Consider the following 25,419-nt stretch of genomic DNA (forward strand, 5'->3'; position numbering starts at 1 on the left):
CTCTAAGGACTCGGAGACTTTTGCATGTAGCAGAACGACGAGTCCAGAGGTTGCAGGGGGGGGGGCTCTCCCCATTGGAGTTTAAGACTGCAGGGAAAACAGCTGGATAGGGAGGAGACTTAGGGGAAAGTGAGAGGCACAGATGGTCAATTCTGGCAACTGATTTACTGGGGCAACTTACTTGCCCCGTAAGTTTCGCTGTTTGTATTCTATTTCCTTGAATAAAAAATCAACTTTACGGCTCGTCTCTGAGTCTCCATGCTGACCTGCAGCTGAACCAGCCCTGACTTCCCCAGGGCACAAGCCTGGGAGGTGTGTAAGGAGCTAAGAGCTGGCTAACACATTCATTAAGGAAGATCAGCTTTCTTTCTCTCCTTCTCCTCAACCCCCTTCTCTCTCTTTCTGGAAAACGTTGTTTTAAAAAGTTCCCAGGTTGCGTCTCCGAAAGAGCTAAAATACAGGGTATTTTAGTGCTCCTTCCTTCCACAGAAGATGTTCAAAAATGGATGTTGGTACAATAGGTCAATACCAGGTGATGTGAAGTTCACCTGATCTGAACGATTAGTCAAGAGAAAAACTGGAGGTGCTCACTGGCTGCCACACTGGCAAATAACGTTGGTACCCTGAAACGAAGGCTAAGCAATGAATATAGGTATTTTCATTACGAGATGCAGAAAATATGATGAAGAGGATATTGGGATGGAACGTCAAGACTAAGACATTCTCATGAAGCTAACAGTGCAAAATATATTAGGAAGTGGATACTGTATTTTCATTTACTTGGGATGTTTTGGAAGTGCCCTCTCAAGCAAAAATGTGGAAGACAGAGTACGTATGTGGATTTTTAGCACAGAATGCCCAGTTACATATTGCACAGAAGGAATGTGCTGCTTATTATATGATTTGCGCCAAGGGAGTGGGCTCCTGCTCTCAGCCTGCGTAACCCATTGCTCAGCAACATTATTATTTAATAAATTTATATACCGCCCTACACACACAGGTCTCAGGGCAGTTCACAGGATAAAATCAGAATATAAAAACACAGAATGCATAAATTTAAATCAGTTTCTACAACAAAGAGGAGGGATAAAGAGAACCCAAGGCAACCTTGCAGCTAGTTCGCCTCAAGAATAAAAACAACAAATTCCTGAACATGCAGGACTCTTACTTGATCAGGGTGTCGGAGGGGGAGGAGAGACAGCAGGACTGGGACTGTCCTCCTGCTGGGTAGCAAGGGCAAACTGACTCCTCTGTATTGGAGTCTGCACTCACACGGTGACTCTCAGCCTATCGTAGAATGGCCTCCTTCTTCTGACCCCTGCTTGATCGCTCATACCTCCTGCTTCTAGCACTTTCCACCTTGTCCCTTCCCCATACTGCTCTCCAGTGTCCCACCACCACCATCCGGGGTCTATGTCATCTTCTGTGTCATCCGGGGGGGGGGGCTCTAGGGCAGGGGGTGCCCACCTCATTCAGCCAGCCAGTCCCTGACATAACTCAACATCCTGTTTGTGCTGCTGGAAGGCATTAGGAGGTACGACGGCTGCTTAGTCAGCCACAACAGCCAAGTTGCAAACGGAAGGCTAAAACTGAAATCGCATCCCTGTTGTTGAACGGCAAAGCTAGAACACTGACGCTTCGCTGTGGTTTCTGATGCTTGGCATCAAGAACCAAATAAAATAATCTGAGTGTAGTAGCTATGCAGCAGAACAAGGAGCAGCATGAATGTTAAGTATGCACGTGAGAGAAAATCAGTTATGCTTTTTTTTTTTTAACAAAATACTTTTTCTTTTCTTTTCCTGGAGGCTACGTCTATTTAGTCTTCTCCCACACACCATTTCCAGATCTGCTCCTCAGCAGACGCACCTGGCTGACGTGAAAAGTTGGTCACGTCCCCAGACGGCTATGTGCCTCACGCGGTGCTCACCCACTTATCTCAGACTCCATTATCCCAGAGATTTCAGACGTCTCCGAATAAGCAAGGGAGGAATGGATGGCACACGCCCCTATCAGGGGACATGGCCGACTTTCAGTTAACCAGGAGCTCGGGTTAACCTGGGGTTCGATAAACAGGCAACAAAGAAAGCTGCTGGCTCGCCCCCCACTTCCTTCAGGCCAGATGCAATGCACAATTGGATGCACAAATGTTTTGTGTAACAATTAAACAATTAAGTGGTGAAGAGATGTATGCTAAAGAATGATATACCACCTTAGCAGAGAGATCACGGTTGTGCATTATCTGCTCCACTCGGCTATTTATAGTCCTCTCAAATTGTTCTGTCTTTTGCTGAATTTCCCTTTGGGGATTAAAGTATGCTGGTAGCAGGCAGAATGGTGAAGAAGCCTCTCCCTGCCCCCTTCTTTCTTTCTTTTTTTCAAGTGAAGACCACACAAGACTGCACTTCAGGAAGACACAAAGGGCTTATTTTCTGCCAAATGTTGCCTAAGCTTCAGAACCTCGCTGCTGATGGAACAGAGTGGCAACCTATGATTTTTCTCTTGGCAGAACGATAATGGCATGCAAATAAGCCTGATGAAAAGTTTATTTAAGAAGCCGCAAAACTGGGACAGGGCAATCAGAGTTTCCCCTTCTGGCACCGCAATGCATAACACCTTTAAGGTGTTAAAACCCTAAACAGCCTCGGCCCAGTATACCTGAAGGAGCGTCTCCAACCCCATCGTTCTGCCTGGACGCTGAGGTCCAGCGCCAAGGACCTTCTGGCAGTTCCCTCATTGCAAGAAGCAAAGCTACAGGGAACCAGGCAGAGGGCCTTCTTGGTAGTGGCGCCCGCCTCGTGGAATGTCCTCCCATCAGATGTCAAAGAGATAAACAACTACCTGACATTCAGAAGACATCTGAAGGCAGCCCTGTTCAGGGAAGTTTTTAATGTGTGACATTTTAATGTATTTTTATTCTTTGTTGGAAGCCACCCAGAGTGGCTGATGAAACCCAGCCAGATGGGCGGGGTACAAATAATAAATTATTATTATTATTATTATTATTAGGCAGTAATATGCTACTTGAATGACAAGCCCGAGAAAGCTCTACCAGCCTAGCCAGGAATTGCATCTGGATCCCACCCTCTCGTGGCCCGCAGGTGACCATGGTGGGTGGTGGTAGGTAGGCTCAAGATTTCATACCAACAGTAGACAAAGTTTTATATATATGAGGGGCTCTCTAGAGATGGTGGGAGGGTTGCAAGGGGCTACTGGGAGGAAGAGGAAATTGCCAAAAATTACTTCCCTATCATTTCTGCTGACAGAAGTCTTACTCGCTGCTAAGCAAGACCATTAGATACAAACCCACAGCTAATGTTCAGTGGAGGATAAGGCCTTGTCTATTTCTTTCTTTAAAGAAAACAACAACAAAAAACCAACAAGAATTAAGCCAGTAGTCAACTATTGGAATACATATTTTACCTCACCTTTTCATCCATGAAAATCCTCAATAAGGTCATCTATCATATGTCAACTCAGTTTACCTCTGTAAACTAATAAAAAAACAACACTTCAAACTATTCAGGCTTTATTCATAAGCAGATGCACTGAGCCCTTGATAATTTCAGTTGCCTTTCAATATCTTTTTCAACTTTTTTTTAAAGATAAATGACCATAAATGTACACTGTATTCTATGTGCCCATATGAGAGATTTATAAAACATTACAATGCTTGCTCACTGCTGGAGGGTAGTTTCTTTAAGAAAAAATACACACACCTTGAAATGAGATAAAGTGTGTTTTTCTGATTCTGCCATGCAAGTCATCATAGAAAAATATATATTTGGAAACCAACATTTATACTGTTCTCTCAATAGGCAAGGATGATTTGACAGTTTCCTGAAGGATATTATATGAGTGCACACAAATAGCATATTAAAATATTCCTCAAGTTAAAATATTTATCATATTTATTTTATAGGAGTTACTCTGCAGTTGTAAGTGTTTGCAACATGAGTTCTGCAATGCTTCAAAGACTGTTTTCAGATTATGACCAGAAGCAGACTGCATGGCTGCGCCATCAAAAAACTTTTTGCTCCCTGCTCTTGCTGTTTATCATCTAGCCCGATGAAGAGTCTTGAAGAACTCAGAAGTTTGCACATTGTTTTCTGACATACTGTTTGGCCTATTAAAGTCTTAATATGGATTTTGGAATGAATTGCTGAATTTGCTAAGCACTAGTATCCAGATCTGAACCGAATGAGAATTAATAAACAACAGCATACCAATAAACAGGGACATAATTCACATTTAAATAATGTTAAACTCCTTTAGTGCAACTTCATCTCATACGGCACACAAATAAGAGCGGCATTTCATATGCAATTCTTGATCCAGGGGAAGTTTTAGAACTATGCCTAAACAGAGGAGCAGTTGGCAAAACACGCTGTCTGCAAGCAATCAAGGGAGAGAAATTCCTGTCCTTACCAGAAACAAACAAGAGGTGTCTCAGTTGGTCCATGCAAGTGTACTGTTGCTGATTCGCTGGCCCTGAATGTCAGTTGGGGTGTCTAACCAATCAGGAACCACATCCTGCATAACACTGACTGAGACACCTGCCTACACTGCCATCTCCTGTTGGTTTCTGTTAAGGACAGGAATCCACTTCCTCCCACAATTGCAAGACAGTAGTGGCCAGCAGTTTCAGCTGGAAAACTGCCTAACTAGCCATTACTGTCATGTTAATCATGTTTTTCCTGTCTATACTATATTCTGCTTATACAATCCTGTTATAACTCTAAGCCTACACTATGTTATTTTTTTAATTTAAAAAATGTTAATAAAAGCTGGATTCTGCAACCTGCATAAGTTATTCAAGTTAAGCATATCTGTATATTTATATATCTGTATATCTGAAGGAGCGTCTCCACACCCATCGTTCTACCCGGACACTGAAGTCCAGCGCCGAGGGCCTTCTGGTGGTTCCCTCACTGCGAGGAGCCAAGTTACAGGGAACAAGGCAGAGGGCCTTCTTGGTAGTGGCACCTGCCCTGTGGAACGCCCTCCCACCAGATGTCAAAGAGAACAACAACTACCAGACTTTTAGAAGACATCTGAAGGCAGTCCTGTTTAGGGAAGCTTTTAATGTTTGATGCATTACTGTATTTTAATATTTTGTTGGAAGCTACTCAGAGTGGCTGGGGAAGCCCAGTCAGATGGGCGGGATATATATAAATAAATAAATAAATAAATTATTATTATTATTATTATTATTATTATTATTATTATTATTATTATTATTATTATTATTTCATTCTGCTTCTGGTAATATTGGGAAGGGGGAAAGAACTACAGTATTGCTACCACCCACACTTGAGGGTCCTGGATTTCACAGTGTATTAAGGTCTAGAAACTTGTTTCAGTTTTTTTTTAAAACCAGCTTGAGGTTCTCAGCATACTGAATCCCGTGGTAAGTATAGAAGTGTGTGTGTTTCCTGCATGGAATCGGACACTATGTGAATAAAGGAAGTGCTAGTGTTTTGATATGGAGATTCTTTATCGCAGAAATAATGAAGATCTTTTGGGGGAGAACTGGCCTTCTCAACCATGGGAGTCACAACTTCATTCTCTCTGTGTCTAATCTCCTTTCACAGAGTTGTTACGAGGATAAAATGTAGCAAAATCCACAAATGCTCTTATCTACATTGAGAAGATGCTGAACTGCATTGCTAGATTGCCTAGAAAGCTAATGTCAACTGGGTGCTTGACTACACCAGAGAACTGAACAGCTGTGGCTCTTGCATTTGTAGAGCAAGTATTTTAACAGGATCATTTAACAAGCGGTTCATTGCCACGTACGAGGCCCATGCAACTCCCAAAAAAGTTACGCCAAACAAAACCTTCAGGCAGTAACCTGAAGAATCATCTCTTTCCAGCTTCTGAAGAAGTTAAGATTTTCAATTTAATCCATAAAAGGCATGAACATCGGAATATTCAAATTAAACCCATGTCAAATCACATCCTACTCCTAATTCTAATTGGATCTCAGCACTACAATATACTATATGTTGACATTTAAGTCAGTCCTATTCTGAAAAGGCTTGCAGGGAAGACCTTTTATTCCATTAAATGCAACAAAACGTCACAATGCAAAGCGGTCCGGTTCAGTTTTCCAGTTGTTTTCCTGGGTTCGGCCCTGAACCTGGATGTCCAGGTTTTGGTTGTGTTCAGGAATGCATTGGCAGAGCTAAACTTAGTGCACCAACTTTGCCTGTTCCTGGAGATGCCAGATTTGGCCATGGCATCCCATGTCCCACTTATATGTCATTTAGACTGCCATAATACACTTCAGTCGGAGCTACCTTTAGGGACTGCCTGGAAACTGCAACTGGTTTGTATTGCTGCAGCCAGACTGTGGACAATACTGGTGATAGGAAACTTGTGATTCCCATGTTAAAAACCTTCGCTGGCTGACTGTCTGCTTCTGGGCACAATTCAAAGAGCTGGTTAGGATGTTCAAAGCCCAACACAACTTAAAACCCATGGATAATGGATTTTGGGGTATAACATTGGAGTATGATGCCTGGGTAAAACTGTGGAATGAGAGTATAAAATTTACAGCATGTACCACCTTAAGAGAGAATATAATGAAAATGTTGTATCGCTGGTATTTGACACCTGTTAAACTGGTGAGAATGTACAGGATGAGTAGTAAGACACGTTGGAAATGCACAGATAAAGATGGGGATTTTTATCACATGTGGTGGACATGTGAGAAAATGAAACAGTTTTGGGAACAGATTTATAATGAATTGAAAAAGATATTTAAATACACTTTCCCAAAAAAGCCGGAAGCTTTCTTGCTAGGCTTGATAGGAGAGGAAATAGAAAAAAGCAGATCAAAGGTTATTTATTTATGTATGCTATGACTGCTGCCAGAACTTTGTTAGCCCAAAAATGGAAAGTACCAAAATTACCAACAATAGAAGAGTGGCAGACGAAGATGGTTGATTATGCAGAACTAGCAAAATTGACCTGTAGAATCCGAAATCAGGAAGAAGCAAAATTCCAAAAAGATTGGAATAAATTTATGGAGTACATAAATAATAACTGTAGAAATCTGAAGACTCTGGCAGGACTGAAATAAATATTACGACGTAGATAGAATTGGATACAATAAGAAACTGTGGAAAAGTAACTGACATAAGAAAACCTCTTGAAGGGAGGGAAGGAAGTCAATGCTCAGCAGAGTGTGGGGAAAGAATGTGGGTAAATGATTGTTGAATTTTACTGCATTTTGTTTGTTTGTATTAAGTGAAACACCAATAAAAAACATTTTTTTAAAAGAAGCCCAACACAACTTGGGGACGGAGTATTTGAAACATACGAACCCACCGAGTTTTAAAAATAATTGGGGAATGCTTTTTGCGTGTGTCTTGCCAATACCTGGAGTGCAGTTGGCAGGCAATCAAGAGAGGATTTTTTTAAAGCAGCTACTCCAGGGTGTCTTCCTAAAGGAGGTCCATCTCGCCTCTTCTCTGGTGACCAAATAAACAAAACATGTTTATTTGATAGATCATGAATTGCCTTATTTTATGTCTTCGGAATTACATATTTTACTGTTGCTAAACAAAATTTGGAGGAACAGTGGGCTATGAATGCCACAAATAACGAACTCTTCCATCAATGAATGGCTTAAAATCTGGGAGGGGCTGCAAAGCTCCTGGAGAACAGACTAAAAGATAAAAGATAAGAACTAGCTCCATGGCTACAAGGAGGCAGCCAACATGAAAAGATGTTAAATGTCACCGCAGCAAAGATGATCCAAACGTTCAAGAAGAAAAGATGACTGCCTAGGAAGCTGCGCTTCTGAGAAAGAGTTAGCGCTTAAGGGTGGATAATGAACCAAGCGTGTCAAAAATGCGATGCTGCAGCACAAAAGGCCAATGCTATTCTATTTGTGCAGCTATGACAGAAGCGTTGCTTCCCAAGGCTGATAACATTGCTCCGCTTATCGCTAGTTAAGCATCATCTGAAGTACTGCAGTTTGGAGAAGAGCGGCAGTTCAAGGAGGTGGTTGACAATTTGGAAAGGATTCACAGGGAAACCACAAGGATGACAACGGGTCTGTGGAAGGTAAACGACATGAAGAAAGTCTAAAGAAACAGGTTTAGGATAGTGAGCAAGAAGGAGGTGGTGAATGCAGCAGTAGATTTCCATTATTTAAAAGCCTATGATAAATGAGAGGAGAACAATTGTTTACCATATCCATGGGTGAACAGGAGAGAAGTGGGGTGTTTAAAAATGGCAAGAGATGGGGGGGGAGTCCTATTTTATAAAAAATGTTCACATAAGCAACAAGCTGGGAGATGCACAAGCCTCCTTCATGCATTCAAAATAATTTGTGTGGGCACAAAGTGCATGCTCCACCCCCATGTGGGTGGCACTGTGGTCTAAACCACTGAGCCTCTTGGGCTCGGAAGGTTGGCGGTTCGAATCCACACAACAGGGTGAGCTCCCGTTGCTCTGTCCCAGCTTCCTCCATCCTAGCAGTTCAAAAGCACACCAGTGCGAGTAGATAAATAGGCACCGCTGTGGCAGGAAGCTAAACAGCGTTTCTGTGCACTCTGGCACTCGTCAACGGTGACCCGTTGTGCCAGAAGCAGTTTGGTCATGCTGCCCACATGACCTGGAAAGCTGTCTGTGGACAAATGCCGGCTCTCTCAGCCTGAAAAGCGAGCTGAGTGCCGTACCCCATAGTCGCCTTTGACTGGACTTAACCAACCAGTGGTCCTTTACTCTTTCTTTCTTTTTAACCTCCACTCCCAACATCCCCATCCACTCTGCCCCCAACCTTTCCATGCTGTGGGGGAAAGGTCTGAAGGGAGGGTTGGCATGTGTGTGGCCAAACATGCTTAGAAGCCACCCATGATGAGGAAGGCTGTATTATCAGCCAAATGCAGTTGGAAATCCTCTTCAGGCTTTCTTGTTTAGATAGAAAGGTGGGGATGGAGTGGGTGCACCACTGGAAACTGGGGGAGGGGGTCACACACATGTCCCCCTACACATTTTACATCTGCACATATTCTTTTGAAGAGATTAAGACGTCTATCGTTTTTATAGAACTGGGAGGAAACTATTAAATAGCTTAGAATGAAGCTTCTCCAAACAAACATTGCGTTTTGCTAATATTGTGTAGTTGCTAATAATAAAGTCAGGAAGTGATACTCTCCATAAGTTGATTACACACACACACACACACACACACACACTTGGGGTGCATTAGTGACTTAAAATGGGAAATAGTCATAAAATAAAAGCTTCTGCAGGCACAATCTGCTGGTGCCCTTCTCCAGTTCTAAACATGCACACCCATGCTACCCGAAAATCCCAGGAGTCCTCAGAGCAGTGCAAAAGGAAGCATCAGAAGCCCACTGAAATATTTTTGTGTGGTTTTAATGTTGGTGCCAGTTTTTCAAGAGGCCACCAGTATTTTAGCTGGTGCGGAAATATAATTTGCTCTTCTCCTGAAATGCCCATCCAACCCATGTCACAAAGAAACAGTTCCATGGAAAATGAAAAACCTTTCCTCCTTCTGTGTAATATGCAGGCCCATGGAAGCCATTGGCCTCCTTTTGACTTCCATGGGCTTTAGATGCAAACCAGTGCTACCATATAACTTCAGAATGTGTGTTTCGGGGGGAAAGGAATAAACCTCAAGAAAAGTGCCCGTCCACAACCGTATGAAAGCTAATGAATTCAGAGGTTGAGCTACTTACCGTTTAGGTGTGTACACAAAAACCCTACAATCAGTAAAGAACATTTCATCAAACTAAGTGAGCGCTAGACCTCACACAAAATGTTATGTCTGTTAATTAAGAGCAAAGTATTTTCTTACTTGTCCTCCTGGTGGTCTTCCTGGTCGCTAAGTTCATCATCATCGACCAGGTGCCCAAAAGGTTCAGAAGAAATGGATACCATGTTGGAAAGGATGACTCTGCTGTCACTGCTGCCTGTCAGCACTAATTGGTCATGGGAATGATTGTAGCGGACGTTCCAGACCCTGAAAACATCAACCCCACCACAGAATCAACCAGTTGAACCACTACCTAAAGGACGCAGATAAAAGCATGTTGTACAGCTTTCAAAATGACAAGTCAGTTTCCATCGATGGATTGCTGAAATCTATTACCTGCTATCAAACAAGTCTATATATTGAAGGCTGTGGACAGTATACCAACTTTTCTACTCTACAAATAGAAGGAACCTCTGTGTTTGGAAGGAGAATTGTGCTTACGGTGTAAAAATATTGGCTATTGTCCAATGCAACCGAAAAACATGTATGGGACGTTTCAGTCATGGGGTGAAAGACATATAGTGAGTTTTGAACAGCAACAATAAAATGCCACTGATATTGCCTCTCTAATAAAGTGCTTGAGAACCGTGTTGAGAATCAGAGGCGCAGGTTGCAAGGATGAGATAGTGGCAATCCCCCAGACTCCAATTCCCATCAGCCCCAGCGAGTATGGCCAAAGTTTAGGGGTGATGGGAGTTGGAGTCCAGCAATATCTGAGGGCTACAGGTTTCCTATCTCTGTACTGAGAGATAGCTGAGCATCAGTAAGCTGAATACACTGGCTGTGCTAATCCGAGAAGTGCAACTCCAGCTTGTAGTACAATGTCAGCCCAGTTGCTTGTCCCAAAACCACTGGATCCAGAGATCTGTGAGAGATCTGGAATGCTCCTGCTGGCGACAAGGGGAGTGGATATCAGCAAGTCATCTCTCCTACCTCCCTTCCTCCCTATACTGTGAATGGAAGACCCTATTGGATCAAATCCTTTCCCAAAATAGAGTAACTCCTTTTGTTCATGGAAGGGCTGCACATTTCAGTCCAATGTAACTCTCTGCTCCTACCAGCCTAGAGAAATAAACACACGTTGTTCTTTTTCCTGGGCCGGATAGCATTGCTGCCTTTCCTGATGTATTGGGTAAGCACAGCAATAGCTCTACAATGTTATTTCTGTCTGGGACTGGGCAACTGGGCATTAATGCACTGCAGTTGCCCTGGAGGCAATTAGCAAAAGCAATTCACGTCAGTACCTGGATGAAGCCTAGGAGGGGGATTAACAAAAGCCTTATCTTTTGCTCCTACTTTTAAAAACTTTTTATTTCACTTTGCAAGGCCAGTTCTTTACAGAGCCGACCAACAAGTTGTAAGGAGGGGGAGACCCAAAAGCCCAAATCCTGCAATGGAAGTTTTTGCTTATTGTTTAAATACAGCATGCAGATATTACGAAGACAAAGCATTCCCCCATAAGCAAAACATGGATTATTTATTAATGTGATAAACTGAGCCCAAAATTACCCCAAATCTGTGCTGGGTATGGTTAAAATAGTCCATAAGACAAAGGGAGGATTAACGCTATTAACTGAGCTCTCGAATATCATGTTAATACCAAATGTCTCCAGATTTTCTGTTGTTCTAATGGCTTAATAATCTCCTCAGTAAATAAAGATGTTTCCACAAAGTTGCCTCTTCGATGCCAGTGCTGAAGTCGCTTCAGGGCCCAGAATTATTTTGCCGCAGACGCTGCCACCCTAAAATCTATGAAATCTGAACAGCACTCTGTCTCTTGGCTATATAGAAATCTTTCTACATTAATCTTCAACAAAAGGGAATCATTAATCTCTGCTGTAGAAACACATTAAAACTATTTTACAGTAAGGACAATACCTTCCTAGAAAACAAATCAACATTTGCTAGCTTTTAAAATATTAAAAATATCTGTATTCTGCTTAGAGGAAAGAAAGAAAAAAATTATCTGCAGCACCAGCTGAACTTGTTTGCATGGTTTTCAGAAAAGAACAATTAGCAGATTCAATTTGATAAATCCTTCACCCAAATAAATTCACTTTACCAGTGGGAATGCTCTTCCAGTGTCTTCACTGGCTCACTGACGTTTCTGGTGTCCCAGAATTTCACCTTGCAGTCATCTCCGCAGCTAGCCAGATAGTACTGTTTGTTGGGATTAAAATCTAGGTCCCTCACCAGCTGTCCATGAGCATTTTCTATACAATATATTTGACTGCAGGAGGAAAGGGGTGGAAAGAAAAAAAAGAGGCACATCAAGAAAAGGCAAATAGCGAAGCCCAGCCACAGTGCTAATAGAAAACAAGGGGCATGTTTGCACTGCAAATTAATTTGCTTCAATTTAGGACAACAGCAACTTGCTGCGTTTGCTTTGGTGCCAAGTGCTGGCATATCAGCTCTGCTCTTTTGAAATTACTTCTGGGGTTAGAACGGTATGTCTGTGAATAGCCAGGTTATTCTGGGGCAAGTAGACTGGATTTAGGGCATCACAGCACATGTACAGATAATTACAGTGGTGCTTCAGTCACTCATACTCATTCTCATTCTCATTCTCTCTCTCACTCACACTCACACACACACACACCAGCATCACCTCCAATGCCACACAGGCAGCTGGTGCTGGGAAACATCTGCCTTGTCGTTAGAATCAAGCCACCATCTTGTCCTCTAACACATCAGCAGCATCGCTGAGATTCATACCAGTGCCAAAGCCCACCTTCCACATAAGAAAATTTGGGATGATCTAGTGAGCTCACAAATCACCACTCACATATGATAAAAGGCAGAGGTGTACCAGTGAATTTGAGGTAGGACAGGGACTGCATACAGCTACCTCTTACAGGCCCGGACTCTAAATAAGCATATTGTTCGATAATTACTTTACCATCAGCTTGGTTATGTCTGTTCCCCTCAACTTCCAGCTTTTGGAATATGTGCCATCCAAGAGCATGTGGCCAGAAACAAACAACTGCTGTGCGCATGTCTTAAGTTTTGCAGGCAATATATTCCAAACGAACGTGAAGAAATGTATATTGTAGACCGCATTGCCTACTATTGTCTGGTCATGAGACCATCTGCTTAAAACAGTGCCACCACATTTTCTTCTCTGAAATTCATTCATCTATTTGTGTATTTGCATATTTATACATTTATATTCCCCTTCATTGGGTAATACCAGGGAAGTTCACAACAATGCATATTAAAATGCAACGAAACATAAAAATCACCGCAGAAACAGTGATTCTACTAAAAGCTCAGCATGAATAAACAGCAAATTCCTGGGTGAATAAAATGGTCTCTAAGCAGCGGTCAAAAACTTGATCAAGTCAGGGCTTGCTTCATTTTGGAGGGAAGAGGATTCCACAAACTGGGTGCCACAACAGATAAGGCCCTCCCCCCATACGTTGCAAGATGAATCTCAGCAGGCTGTGGCACAACCATACGGTTTCCATCTGGAAATCTCAGCATATGACCAGGTGTATAACATGGGGAAAGGGATAAGGGCATTTTGTGGCGCCCATGAGAGTATCTCAGATTTCTAAATGGGCTCCCAGCTCAAAAAAGGCTGGCGAGCCCTGCTATAATCTGTCACCACTTTGTAGCTACAGGAGTCCAGAAGCTAAACGGGCCTTGGTGTAGCAGACGAGACAAGAGGGAGGCAGGAACCATGATTTCCTGGAGGGTCAGGAAATCGCTTTGAACCCAAAGGTCATATTCCCACATGGACAACCTTCTGAGGTTCCAGTAGGTGGAGTCAAAAGCAAGAGTAGGCGCAGCAATGGAGGCAGCACCTTCTGCTCAGCTGCTAGTAATGTGTCCTCCACCGCCAAAAATGTACACACTCCATCCAGCTTCGACTTTGGTTTAGGGTGCTCCAAACACAGCCTTATGTCCCCAGCTTTCAAGCTTCTTTTCTAGTCCAGCAAAGCCTTTGAGGTAAAATTAAGCTAAGAGAGACAATGCTTCTCTTCAGCTCACTATGATCAGCTTTGAGCACACACATTTGTGAACTTTTCTGGTGCCATGCCATGAGTCCAATTGCAATTTATACTGATCTAGTGTAGAAGCCCAAAGTCAGGTTTTAACCCATATTCTTGTAGAAAATAGAAGAGGAAAGTGAGAGAATTACTATAAGCATTTAAATACATATTTTTAACTTCTCCTAATCAAATTAATCAGTTTTGGGGTATAAAGGAATGTAATTGGAAACAATGGAAATATAGTGCTGCACCCATGAGCACACGGGAGACATAAAACCAAATTTAAAGTCATCTCCCCCTTTAAGGCAGCAGAAGTTATTACAAGACATCCGTCTTCCGAGGCTAGTGATAAATTACTGTGTGCTAAGGGGATAAGCTGTATCTTAAAAAAGCTTGCACAGACTTCTGTTGTCATGGCAACAGATGTGCACAACATCACTCCTTTGCTTATCAAAATTACAACTAGAGCAGGAAAGGAGTCCTATATTTCTTATATTGAAGCTTTAGGTTTGTTGGCATTCAAAAATTTTGATACGTTGCGGCCCCAATACTAAGCACCGTTGTGCCAGGCAACTGACTGTCAATAGATTGGAAACTGCTGCTGCATTATCTCTAAAGATACTGTCAAAATCAAATGGAAACCTAAAATTCATCCCTCCTCAAACAAAGCAGAGCAAACTCCAGACCTAGCTAATCTCCCCCTCCAGCCCGCCCCCTAAAAAAACCCTCTAAAATTTGAAAAAGCATCATTAGTATGCCAGAGTCAGCCAGCTTTAAAGTAACAGTCCAGAATGGAAACTTACTGTATTTTTCACACCATAGGGCGCACCGGACCATAGGGTGCACCCAGTTTTTAGGGGGGGAAATCAAGAAAAAAAGCTCCCCCCCCCAGTCCCAAAGAGCAGCGTACAGGCTGCGCACAACCTCTCCCTGCCGGAGGGGTTGCGCGCAGCTATGGCACAAGCCAAGGCAGTGAGCAGGATGGATCCCGCTCGCTGTTTTGGATTCCCCTTTAGCCCCGTGCAGCCTCTCCCTCCCGGGAGACGCAGGATGGATCCCGCTCGCTGTTTTGGATTCCCCTTTAGCCCCGTGCAGCCTCTCCCTCCCGGGAGACGCAGGATGGATCCCGCTCGCTGTTTTGGATTCCCCTTTAGCCCCGTGCAGCCTCTCCCTCCCGGGAGACGCAGGATGGATCCCGCTCGCTGTTTTGGTTTCCCCTTTAGCCCCGTGCAGCCTCTCCTTGCTGGAGGGGTTGAGCGCAGCTATGGAGCAAGCCAAGGCAGCGGGCGGGATGGATCCCGCTCGCTGTTTTGGCTTCCCCTTTAGCCCCGTGCAGCCTCTCCCTCCCGGGAGACGCAGGATGGATCCCGCTCGCTGTTTTGGTTTCCCCTTTAGCCCCGTGCAGCCTCTCCCTGCCGGAGGGGTTGCGCGCAGCTATGGCACAAGCCAAGGCAGTGAGCAGGATGGATCCCGCTCGCTGTTTTGGCTTCCCCTTTAGCCCCGTGCAGCCTCTCCCTCCCGGGAGACACAGGATGGATCCCGCTCGCTGTTTTGGCTTCCCCTTTAGCCCCGTGCAGCCTCTCCCTCCCGGGAGACGCAGGATGGATCCCGCTCGCTGTTTTGGCTTCCCCTTTAGTGTTTCCTTGCCGGGAGACACTGCGCAGGGCTTTCCTGGCTTTCCTGGAAGGTGGGGGGATTCCCTCACCTCTTGCAAAAGCCCGCAAAAGCCGTGCAACCCCTTTAAAGAGATCGTGGCTTCTCCTGGCTTTTCTGGGAGGTGGGAGAAGGGACTGATGCGGCCAGTCAGTCTTCTCCCTCCTGTGGAAAAGCCCGCAAGAGTGCACGGAGCTTGTGTGCGGCTCTTGGGGGCTTTTCCTGCCTGCCTCCCCCCTGCATTCGCTCCATAGGATGCACACACATTTGCCCTTGCTTTTTAGTAGGGAAAAAGTGCGTCCTATGGTGAGAAAACTACGGTAAGTCGCTCTGCTCTGGACTGGACTGCTGAGTTCAATGGCATTGGCACATTCTAAGATAGGAATGGGGAAGCTGTTGCCCTCCATCATGATCATTCATGACCATTGGCCATGCTGGCAAAGACTGATGGGAGCTGGAGAGCAACAACATCTGGAAAGCCAACGTTTCCCCACCTTGGCTCTAAAAACATCCACACCTAGCTCTATTTTAAATGAATGGGGTGGGTTTTTTTATCAGTAGCTTAATAACAGCAGGATTTTCACATACCGTACATACTGGATGTGAAGAAAAGGGATCCTTTAGGCTGCTGCTATAGCTTATTGAAGGGACACGGGTGGCGCTGTGGGTTAAACTACAGAGCCTAGGACTTGCTGATCAGAAGGTTGGCGGTTCGAATCCACGCAACAGGGTGAGCTCCCGTTGCTCAGTCCCTGCTCCTGCCAACCTAGCAGTTCGAAAGCATGAAGTGCAAGTAGATAAATAGGTACCACTCTGGTGGGAAGGTAAACAGCGTTTCCGTGCGCTGCTCTGGTTTGCCAGAAGCGGCTTAGTCATGCTGGCCACATGACCCGGAAGCTGTATGCCGGCTCCCTCGGCCAGTAGAGCAAGATGAGCGCCGCAACCGCAGTCGGTCATGACTGGATCTAATGGTCAGGGGTCCCTTTACCTTTCCCTTTATAGCTTATTGAATCCGTGGCAGACGTCTAAACTAGACATGTAAACTAGTGAAATGACTACTTTTGAAGCCTGCTTAAAATAAAAAAATCACTGCTGGAAGAGTAACTTTCCACAAAGACACAGCTTTTATACAGATACAGATATAGACAGAAAGAAGAAACCACACTCCTTACGTCATAGTGCGTATATCCCATCCTCGAATGGCAGTGTCGTTTGCTGTCGCAACCTGAGTGCAATTATGGTGGGGACTCCATCGTCCGGAGGTAAACTTCAGCTGTCCCTTTCCTTCCAAGGCGACGGAATTTGACAGCTGCGAGTTAGAAACAACTCAAGTGAGTGACTCTCGTGTGAAATGCCTCTCTAGCTGTACAGAGCAACTCACTTCAGAGGCAACAAGCAGAACAGCTTGAAACTTAAAACAGGGAATTATTCATGTGTCGGACGATAATATTCATTTCGCAACATGGCTCACTGACTTGTTGGCGAGTTACACTTGGTTCTACCTAGCACAGACAACGACGTTTGTCAATTATTGATGGATAAGATAAAAAATATATTTATTTATTTATTTATTTTATTTATTTATTTCATAACATTTTACAAGGTAATTCATTATCACCTTTGAAAAAAAAGAAAAGAGAGAGGAACCCTTACAGATAAATGGATGAGTTTGGTCAAAAGATCACCTGTGCTACCTCTATCAATGCTGGGTCTTTTCAGATATTGCTAGGATAAGCCTACATACACAGAAGGTTACAGCACCACGGACACCGTTTTTAAAAACCCATCTTATAGCTTAGGGAAATCCCACATTCAAATAAACAGTGCTTTACAATCCACTCGATCTTCTCTTTCCAGTGTAAGCAGACACAATTCTAGGCTCTGCTCCCAATCTCCCCTTTCCTACTGTGTCTCAGGGACCATCACCTCTTCTGAACAGGTTCACAAATATGGAATAGCCCCTAAGCACAAATGAAGGAAAATGTATCAAGCTGATGATTGTGCTCCATTTCCTAGAACACAAACAGGACCTGAAACACCTGTATTCCTTAACAATATAGGTGACCAGCCTGTGGCCTCCAACCTCATTTTATGCAGCCCCTGGTACCTCATCAAATGGCCTCCTTCCCCATCCCATCAGAGTTCCTTCCTCTTTAAATCCCAGTTGTTTGGTGCTGCACTGTGCACCCTATTGGTGTAATCATAATCACAAACCATTTATTAGATCAAATATCTTACTTAAAATTCTATTTGTCCCCTCCCCCTTTATATGTAGTTTCAGAACACCTGCAGGGAGCAATAGTAAGAGAAATGTTTCTACTCTTTGTTTGTGAAGCTAATTTTGGAAAAGAACATGCCGGAAATGCCTGAGGTGACTCATAAACTGGAGCAGGGTGGTAGTGGTTTGGGTAGAATGTCCAATGACTAGAAGGTATCCCTACAGAGATCTTCACCCATCTTCATGATTAGCTGAGCAGGAATTATGCAGAACAACCAGATGCATGCAAATCACCTTAATTTGCATAATTATTTAATGTCACAGGTCCGCTGTCCACAGCATAGAACCTGGGTAACTTTGGAGCAATGCTTTGTTTTTTATTACAAAAAATGGTATAGTGCCCACAGCTCAACTGACAGAGACAGCAACTGCCTAGACATGTGCAGACATAGTCAAGGAAAGAGTTAATGTGGACAATGTTTATTTGCAGGAATAGCTCAGCTAATGAAAGGCATGCGACAGTGATGAATTTCTGTAGCTAAATTCCAGCGAAGTAAATGAGAGAGCCCAAGAACTCATCGCTCAGTAGGAAAATTCCCTTTCTATTAAGTGGTATGACTTGTGACAGACTGGAGAACTTCCCAAAGGAAATGCTTATATTTGATACAGATTGGAATTAAGGAGAAATATGGTAACTTTGAGATTATGAACGAAAGAGACTGCCTAGGACAGTGAAAAGCCTAATTAACATTCAAAGAACCTTAAAGCAAGGCGAGGCAGAGCAGCCCAGGGGGAGCAAGAGGAGAAGGAGGAAATGCTAAGCATGTCTGTAAAAACCTGACACTTCAATCAGACAAGAATGTTGATCACAGCATGCAAACAGACTTTGCTCTAGAAAGAGTTGGCCAACTGTTGGCAAGGGAGGCAGTGAGTAGAATATTGGTCAATTCGAGGGAACACTGATGGCAGCAGCCAAAAAGGAACCGGCTGGTTGACCAACATGGGGGGGAGAGGGGAGACGTAGGCCAAAAAGGATGAACAAAGGCTTCACACAGGAAGTATCATGACTGTTCTTCTGTGGGTGTGAATAATGTGTGGTTTCTGAAGATTGTTTCAAGGCTGTCGAAAGATTTTCCTCACCAGGTATTAAAACACTTACTTTCCTTTGAAGCAACACACACACACACACACACACACACACACACACACACCTGCTTGGAAACAAATGTACAGAAAAGTAATGCCACAACACACAAAATGAGGCCTCGTTGTAAATTGTGACACTCCTTACCACTGCCTTGCTTGAGCTTTCTTGCAAATCCCACAGAAGCAAGTGATTATCAGCCAGAGAAATTAATCTTTTGCCATCTCCCATCGGCTCCCATGCAACACTGCAAACACAAAAATTCAACAACGTCACATTAAGCAATCCAAAACAGGCACACACATGCAAGTCCCTGGGGGTGCATTTATAACCTTCCACTTAACTATAATCTGCAGAAGACGTTATCGAGTGGCCCTGTCTTTTTGCAGTTGTTTGGTGCCGCACTGTGCACCCTGTTGGTGTAATCATAATCATAAACCATTTAATAGATCAAATATCTTACTTAAAAAGCTATTTGTCCCACTTTATAGTAAGCACTCTTAAAGCAACTTACAGGTGGCTATTGGAATAAAGTAAAAAGCAATGCACCACATTAGCGGTGTGTGGCACCTACCACCCTCCAGATGTGGCTGGATTAGATTTCCCCTCACCAATGTTTATGCTGGCTGAAGATGATGGGAGATGGGGTCCCTATTTTAGGAGGCCCACCCCTCCTGTAATAACATGAATGCATCACCAGGTAGTGGAACCCGAAACAGACTATCACATCATTTTCATCCTATGATGGCTTTACTATGCCATGTGGAGAAGATAAAGTAAGCCTTACCCCATTGTGTTGGAGATACTTTTAACTCATATTTGTATTCAGTTACCTGAGCAAAGCCCTTAACTACATGTGATTTGTCTTCATAGTCAATCACTATCAACAATTGGGAGATATTGGAAACAGAAGGTGGAAGATGCAACAAGGTTTTTTTTTTCTCTTGGACTTGTTCCTCAATAACAGAGAGGAATAGTTCGACGAAGTGAAAGTACTGGGAACCTTGGGAGGAAATGATCATGTTCTCTTGGGTTTCATTGGAGTCAATTTGATTCCCTCCCCCTCTTTCCTTTTTCCTTTCTCCTCCTGTGATGAGGCTGCATTTTAATGTTTCAATGTTATATTTTAATCTTGTTTTTAAGTAGTATTCATTCAACTTGTTTTTATTATTGCTTGTTGGCCACCCTGAGCTCGGCCTTGGCTGGGGAGGGCGGGGTATAAATAAAATTTATTATTATTTATTATTATTATTATTATACACAGGCAAGGGAATGCTAAGGGTAATCAGACATGCACTCACTAATGGTTCCTCATCATTCTAGAAAAAAGTGACAAGTGGGGTGCCACATTTTGTCTTGGGCCGAAAGGTATTAAGTGGATGCTCATCAAATTTGTAGATGACACCAAACTGGGAGGGGTAGCAAATGCCACAGAAGGCAGAAATTGGGATTCAATATGACCTTAACAGATTGGAGAACTGGGCCCAAACTAAGAAAATGAATTTCAATAGGGACAAATGTAAGAACCAGCTACACAAATATAAGATGTGGGACAACTGGCTTGCTAATAGTACATGTGAAAAGGATCTATCTAGGGGTCTTAGTAAACCACAAGCTTAACATGAATCAACAGTGTGGTGCAGCGGTGGGGAGGGGGCAGAGAGAAGGTTAATACTATTCTAGGCTGCATCAACCGAAGTATAGTGTCCCGATACCACTCTATTTTGCCTTGGTCAGACCACACCTAGAGTACTTTGTCCAATTCTGGGCACCACAATTGAAGAAGGATATTGACAAGCTGGAAGGTGTGCAGATGAAGGCAACCAAGATGATAAATGGTATGGAAACCAAGCCTTATGAGGAACAGTTGAGGGAATTGGGTATGTTTAACCTGGAAAAGAATATATGATAGCCATCTTGAAATATCTAAAGCAGCGGTTCTCAACCTGTGGGTCCCCAGATGTTGTTGGACTTCAACTCCCATCATCCCTGAGCTCTGACCTTGCTAGCTAAGGGTGATGGGAGTTGTAGTCCAACAACATCTGGGGACCTACGGGTTGAGAAAGGCTGATCTAAAGGGTTGTCATGTGGAAAATGGAGCAAGCTTGTTTTCTCCTGCTCTGGAGGCTAGGACCCGAATCAATGGATTCAAGTTACAAAAAGGAGATTCCGACTAAACATCTGGAAGAACTTTCTGATAGTAAGAGCTGTTCAAAAGTGGAACGGTCTCCCTTGGGAGGTGGTGGACTCTCCTTCCAGAGGTTTTTAAGCAGAGGTTGGATGGTCATCTGTCAGTTGAGATTTCTGCATTGCAGGGGGTTGAACTAGATGACCCTCGCGGTCCATTCCAACGCTACAATTTTATGATTTGAAGGGGAAAGAGTCTCTGAATAATTAAGAGCTTGCTGCCTTAGTTTCATCTCAAGAAAAGAAACTGTTATATTCATTGGCAATGCAAAGTAACAAAAAACACTCAAGGGATTTGTGTTAGACATCTGATTCCTGGCCTATTTTTTTAAAAGACTGCTGATTTATATATTCACAACCCTATACTGTTTAAAAAAAAACAAAAAAAGTTGAGAGAGACAAGCAAAACAGTAGCACCCAAATGAGGAAGAGAGCTTCAAGAAGACGAGAGGGGGAACTATTTTATGAACTATTTAGGTCAGCAACTACCCACTTTAAGCGTCAACCTTCTTCCTGAGCACTTAGAAAATACCTTTCGCATATGTTTCCATTTACAATTGCTTAACACCTATTGAAGAAGTGTGATCCCTTGCTCAGCGATATTATGCATATGAAAACAAGTATTTTTGTTTCCAATCCATGACAGGGTTTGTTTGATATCACCACTGGAAGGTGAGCTAAACATCTAGAAATATATTTTCAAATTGTCTGGAATTCAGGCTGCAATTCTATGCACACTTAACTGGAAGTAAGTCCTACTAAACTCAATAGGACTTAGTTCTGAGCAAACATGCATACGATTTCAGTGTTAGGGTCCAAGTATGGTAAGAATGGTAAAAAAGATTTTGCTCTAATGATTTACCGATATTGGAATCCTTTTTCAAAAGCCATTTCTATGGGTGCTAATTCTACTGCCTTTTACTTACATTAAGATATCTATAAAGTTTTCAAAAAGTGAACATTATCACTGGCATTTCTGATTTTCAATGAGCTGAAAGAAGGTGTTAGTAACCTGACAGAAAGGGTGCTAATTAGAAAGAAGTATAACTCAATGAACACACCTTGAGAACATCTAACAGTATTCCATCAGTCCTTGTGAGATGGACATTTTATTTCATTACTAATTCATTTTATTGGATCTCATAGCTCACTCTTTTATAGATGCGATTGCAGGATTTATGGCGAAAATGAAGGTTACCGTTCTCCCCCCCCTTAAATAAAATAATTCCCTTAAACCAGTCTCTTCTTGTAAATTATGGTACTGTAATCATGAAGACCAAAGTCTGCAATGCACGCTATGAACTGCTGGCAGCCAAGTGACAATTTTGTTTAAAAAGAAGCATAGTGCCCCAAACAGGCTGATTTTTAACCTCTTATCATGAAAGGTTCATGTTTTTTGTTTTAATCTTCAGCAAGCTCCTTGCTCCTAACCATGTTTCAAAAACTTTTAAAGCCTGCATCAAGCTGAGAAAACTTTTTGCTTTTACTAATGGTTGAAGATGTGTCAATTACCTACTCTTGCTGCAGAAACGTTACAGCCAAGCAGAGCCTACTGTTAGGTATGGTAGGGCAGCTGCTTCAGGCGGCAGAAACCCTACAAACATCATGCCCCAAAGTGCCCCACTGCCTCCACCAGTGGCAGAGATGTGCCGCCAGCAGTGCTGATTTGGGGCAAGATTTCACCTGAAATCATACAAGAGCTTGCAGAGCGCACAATGCCTAATGAGTTTTGGGGTGAAATCTCGCCCCAAATCAGCACGATCTTGCCCAAAATCAGTGCTGATGGCGGCGGCACTTCTCTGCCAGCAGTGGGTGTGGCAGGGTGTGCAGCAGTGGCAGAGCAGGTGGAGGAGGCAGGAGTAGGGAGGTGGTGGTAACTTGCCTAAAAGGAACAACATATTTGAATTGTGGTCCCTGGTTAGAACTAGCCATATTGAAAGGTGGTTTTAGGTTCATGTGACAATGTTTCACAATTCTCCCTCTCTCCCAATGTGTGTGTGCGTGTTGCTGTTGGTCTATTCAGCAGACGGCTTCTGATTGTGCATAGAGTACCAGAATGATACACCTTCCTAAACAGAAAAAACCTATTAGCACAAATTTATGGCGTTTCCCTCTATGTTGTGTTAAATATTCAGGGACTGAGATAACTTTGTTAGCTATAATTCTTTAGGTTCCACATGTGGGGCATGGACATATTGACAAGTAGCATTTCGGGTCAATTTCTACCTAAAACACAATGAACATTTATCTGAAAGCCTGATACAGGTCCAAATCTTTCATTTATTCTGTGAGCATATGCACCCCATATTTGAAAGGGTAACACAATGTGCCTGACACTTTACAGAATGCAAGAGGACAGGTTGCTGTTCCTAGGAGCTTACAATCTGAAATTGGGACACATAGGAAACAACAGAGAAAGTGGAGAAAGAGAGGGGTATGGTGAAGCAAGCAGAAAAAAGCGGCAAAGATAAAGCCAAGGCTACGTGCCCACTCAACAGGCTGGAACAGCAGAAAGCAGCAGCGCTTGTTGATTTTGCTGCAACAGATCAAGACTTCCATGGCACCCTGAAGATTGGCAAACAGTGTAAGCTTTCATGGGTCAGAAAATGGGCATCTGGAAAAGCTTATGTCACAGTAAGTTTGTCTATGGTACCACAAGACCATTGTTGCTGCATCTTTTTTACTGAAATTTATTTTCATTCATAACAACAACGCCTCAGGTTACAAACGCTTCAGGTTACAAACTCCGCTAACCTGGAAGAGGTACCTTGAGCTGAGAACTTTGCCCCAGGATGAGAACGGAAATCGTGTGCCGGCAGTGCAGCAGCAGCAAGAGGCTCCATTAGCAAAAGCACACCTCTAGTTAAGAACAGTTTAAGGTTAAGAACGGACCTCCAGAACTAATTAAGTTTGTAACTAGAGGTACCTGTGTGTGTGTGTGTGTGTGTGTGTGTGTGTGTGTGCCTGTGTGTGTAGTAACAAAGCTGATGTAAACAAGGGAAATATAACAGGATGTGGTGACCCACTGGTCATATTGTTTGGAAATGTTACAGACTTGGTCTTATCTGTTGCTATGGAACTGGTAATACACTTGTTAACAGCCATTTTTATCTTATTTTATTTATTAAATTGATATACTGTCCTTCATCCAAAGAACACAGGATGGTTCGCAACATAAAAATACAAAATGAGAACACAAAATACATAATAAAACAAAAACAAACAAAAACATACATATTTGGGGGAAATGGGCACTCCCACATTAGAAGACTGGATAGCAAGAGTCTAGGAGATAGCCCATGTAGTAAAGATAATGCTATACCAGTGCAAGGAAGCGGACAACTGGATAACCAGTTTTGTGATGGACTGGTCAACTGGCGGAACAAGACTCTCAAGAAAAACCCCCAGCAATATGTACTACTGGAAACACTCTGAAGAGCAATACCTTATATATGTATGCAGTTGTACCTCGGAAGTCGAATAGAATCCGTTCCGGAAGTCCGTTTGACTTCCAAAACATTCGGAAACCAAAGCACGGCTTCTGATTGACTGCAGGAAGGTCCTGCAGCCAATCGGAAGCCACACTGGACGTTGGGCTTCCGTTTGAAAACTTCTGGGTTTTGATTGTTCGGGAGCCGATTTGTTCGGGAGCCAAGGCGTTTGAGATCCAAGGTATGACTGTACTTAAAGCTACATTTTTTAATACTCGCAGCCTGGTGTTGTTTGGGAGTTTTAAGAAACTCCCAAAACCAGTGCAGTTTTGAAATGTTCCACCCACCATCTTCATTCAAAATAGGACCCAGCTGTATCCAAACATAGATAAAAACCTGATCCTTCATCTCAGGAACTGGCATGCAAAATTTGGTTACGGTGTCTTAACAGTCCTATCTTACCAGTACACAAACATATAAAGGGGGTGGGGATTTTCATCAATAACGCTGTAAACACACACCAGTCATCATTAACTAATTAGAAGGAAATGTGAAAAGCTTTTTTTGATAATACTCCGCAATCAGTTCTTGATAGGAAAGCATCTACTTTTTTTGCAATAAAAGTGCACAATAAAATAAAATTTCAACTTCAGGGTAGACCAAACATAGGAGAGAAAGTTAGAACCCAAACAAAGATCAAAACAGAATTTCCAAGTTAAAGAGAATGTGACTGAACAGCTAGCATTAGTTGGTGTGCAGATGAACATATATACATGTACAAAAGGAAAGACACAGCAGAACTGCAGAAAGATAGTTGCACCAATGTTGAGTTTGCAGGACTAATGCTTTTAATCCCTGATGCTGTTTGGAATAAATCTCCCCCCCCCCCCAGAAAGCCCCAGAAGAAGTCAGTATGTATGATTTCTCAGAAGTATGTATATTTAACATGTGCAAACCCCAAACTTACTATAAACCTGCATTGAAGAGAATAGGTCTAT

General features: G+C 43.1%; 2 protein-coding genes across 5 annotated transcripts in view; one reads left to right on the plus strand and one right to left on the minus strand.

Annotated features, from left to right (window-relative positions):
• TRAPPC12 (trafficking protein particle complex subunit 12) overlaps positions 1-25,419 on the plus strand; it is a 227,915-nt gene that overhangs the window by 109,371 nt on the left and 93,125 nt on the right. The gene's annotated exons all lie outside the window — the stretch shown is intronic.
• The window catches only part of EIPR1 (EARP complex and GARP complex interacting protein 1), a 66,450-nt gene that overhangs the window by 1,143 nt on the left and 39,888 nt on the right, over positions 1-25,419 (minus strand). Inside the window, exons 5-10 of one of the 4 annotated variants that reach the window (XR_014006798.1) lie at positions 18,951-19,050; positions 16,614-16,750; positions 11,856-12,023; positions 9,836-10,000; positions 9,717-9,740; positions 3,426-3,491 (exon numbers count right to left, since the gene is read on the minus strand). Coding sequence is in view for 2 of the 4 variants with exons in the window: in XM_081189177.1 (XP_081045303.1) it covers positions 9,717-9,740; positions 9,836-10,000; positions 11,856-12,023; positions 16,614-16,750; positions 18,951-19,050 (594 nt within the window). In the remaining 2 variants the exon portion in view is untranslated. The remainder of the gene's footprint in view (positions 1-3,425; positions 3,492-9,716; positions 9,741-9,835; positions 10,001-11,855; positions 12,024-16,613; positions 16,751-18,950; positions 19,051-25,419) is intronic. The other 3 variants (XR_014006797.1, XM_081189177.1, XM_081189178.1) reach the window with 3 other exon arrangements.

The sequence above is a fragment of the Podarcis bocagei genome (assembly GCF_964188305.1).
Source record: "Podarcis bocagei genome assembly, chromosome: 3".
NCBI classification, from domain to species: Eukaryota; Metazoa; Chordata; class Lepidosauria; order Squamata; family Lacertidae; genus Podarcis; species Podarcis bocagei.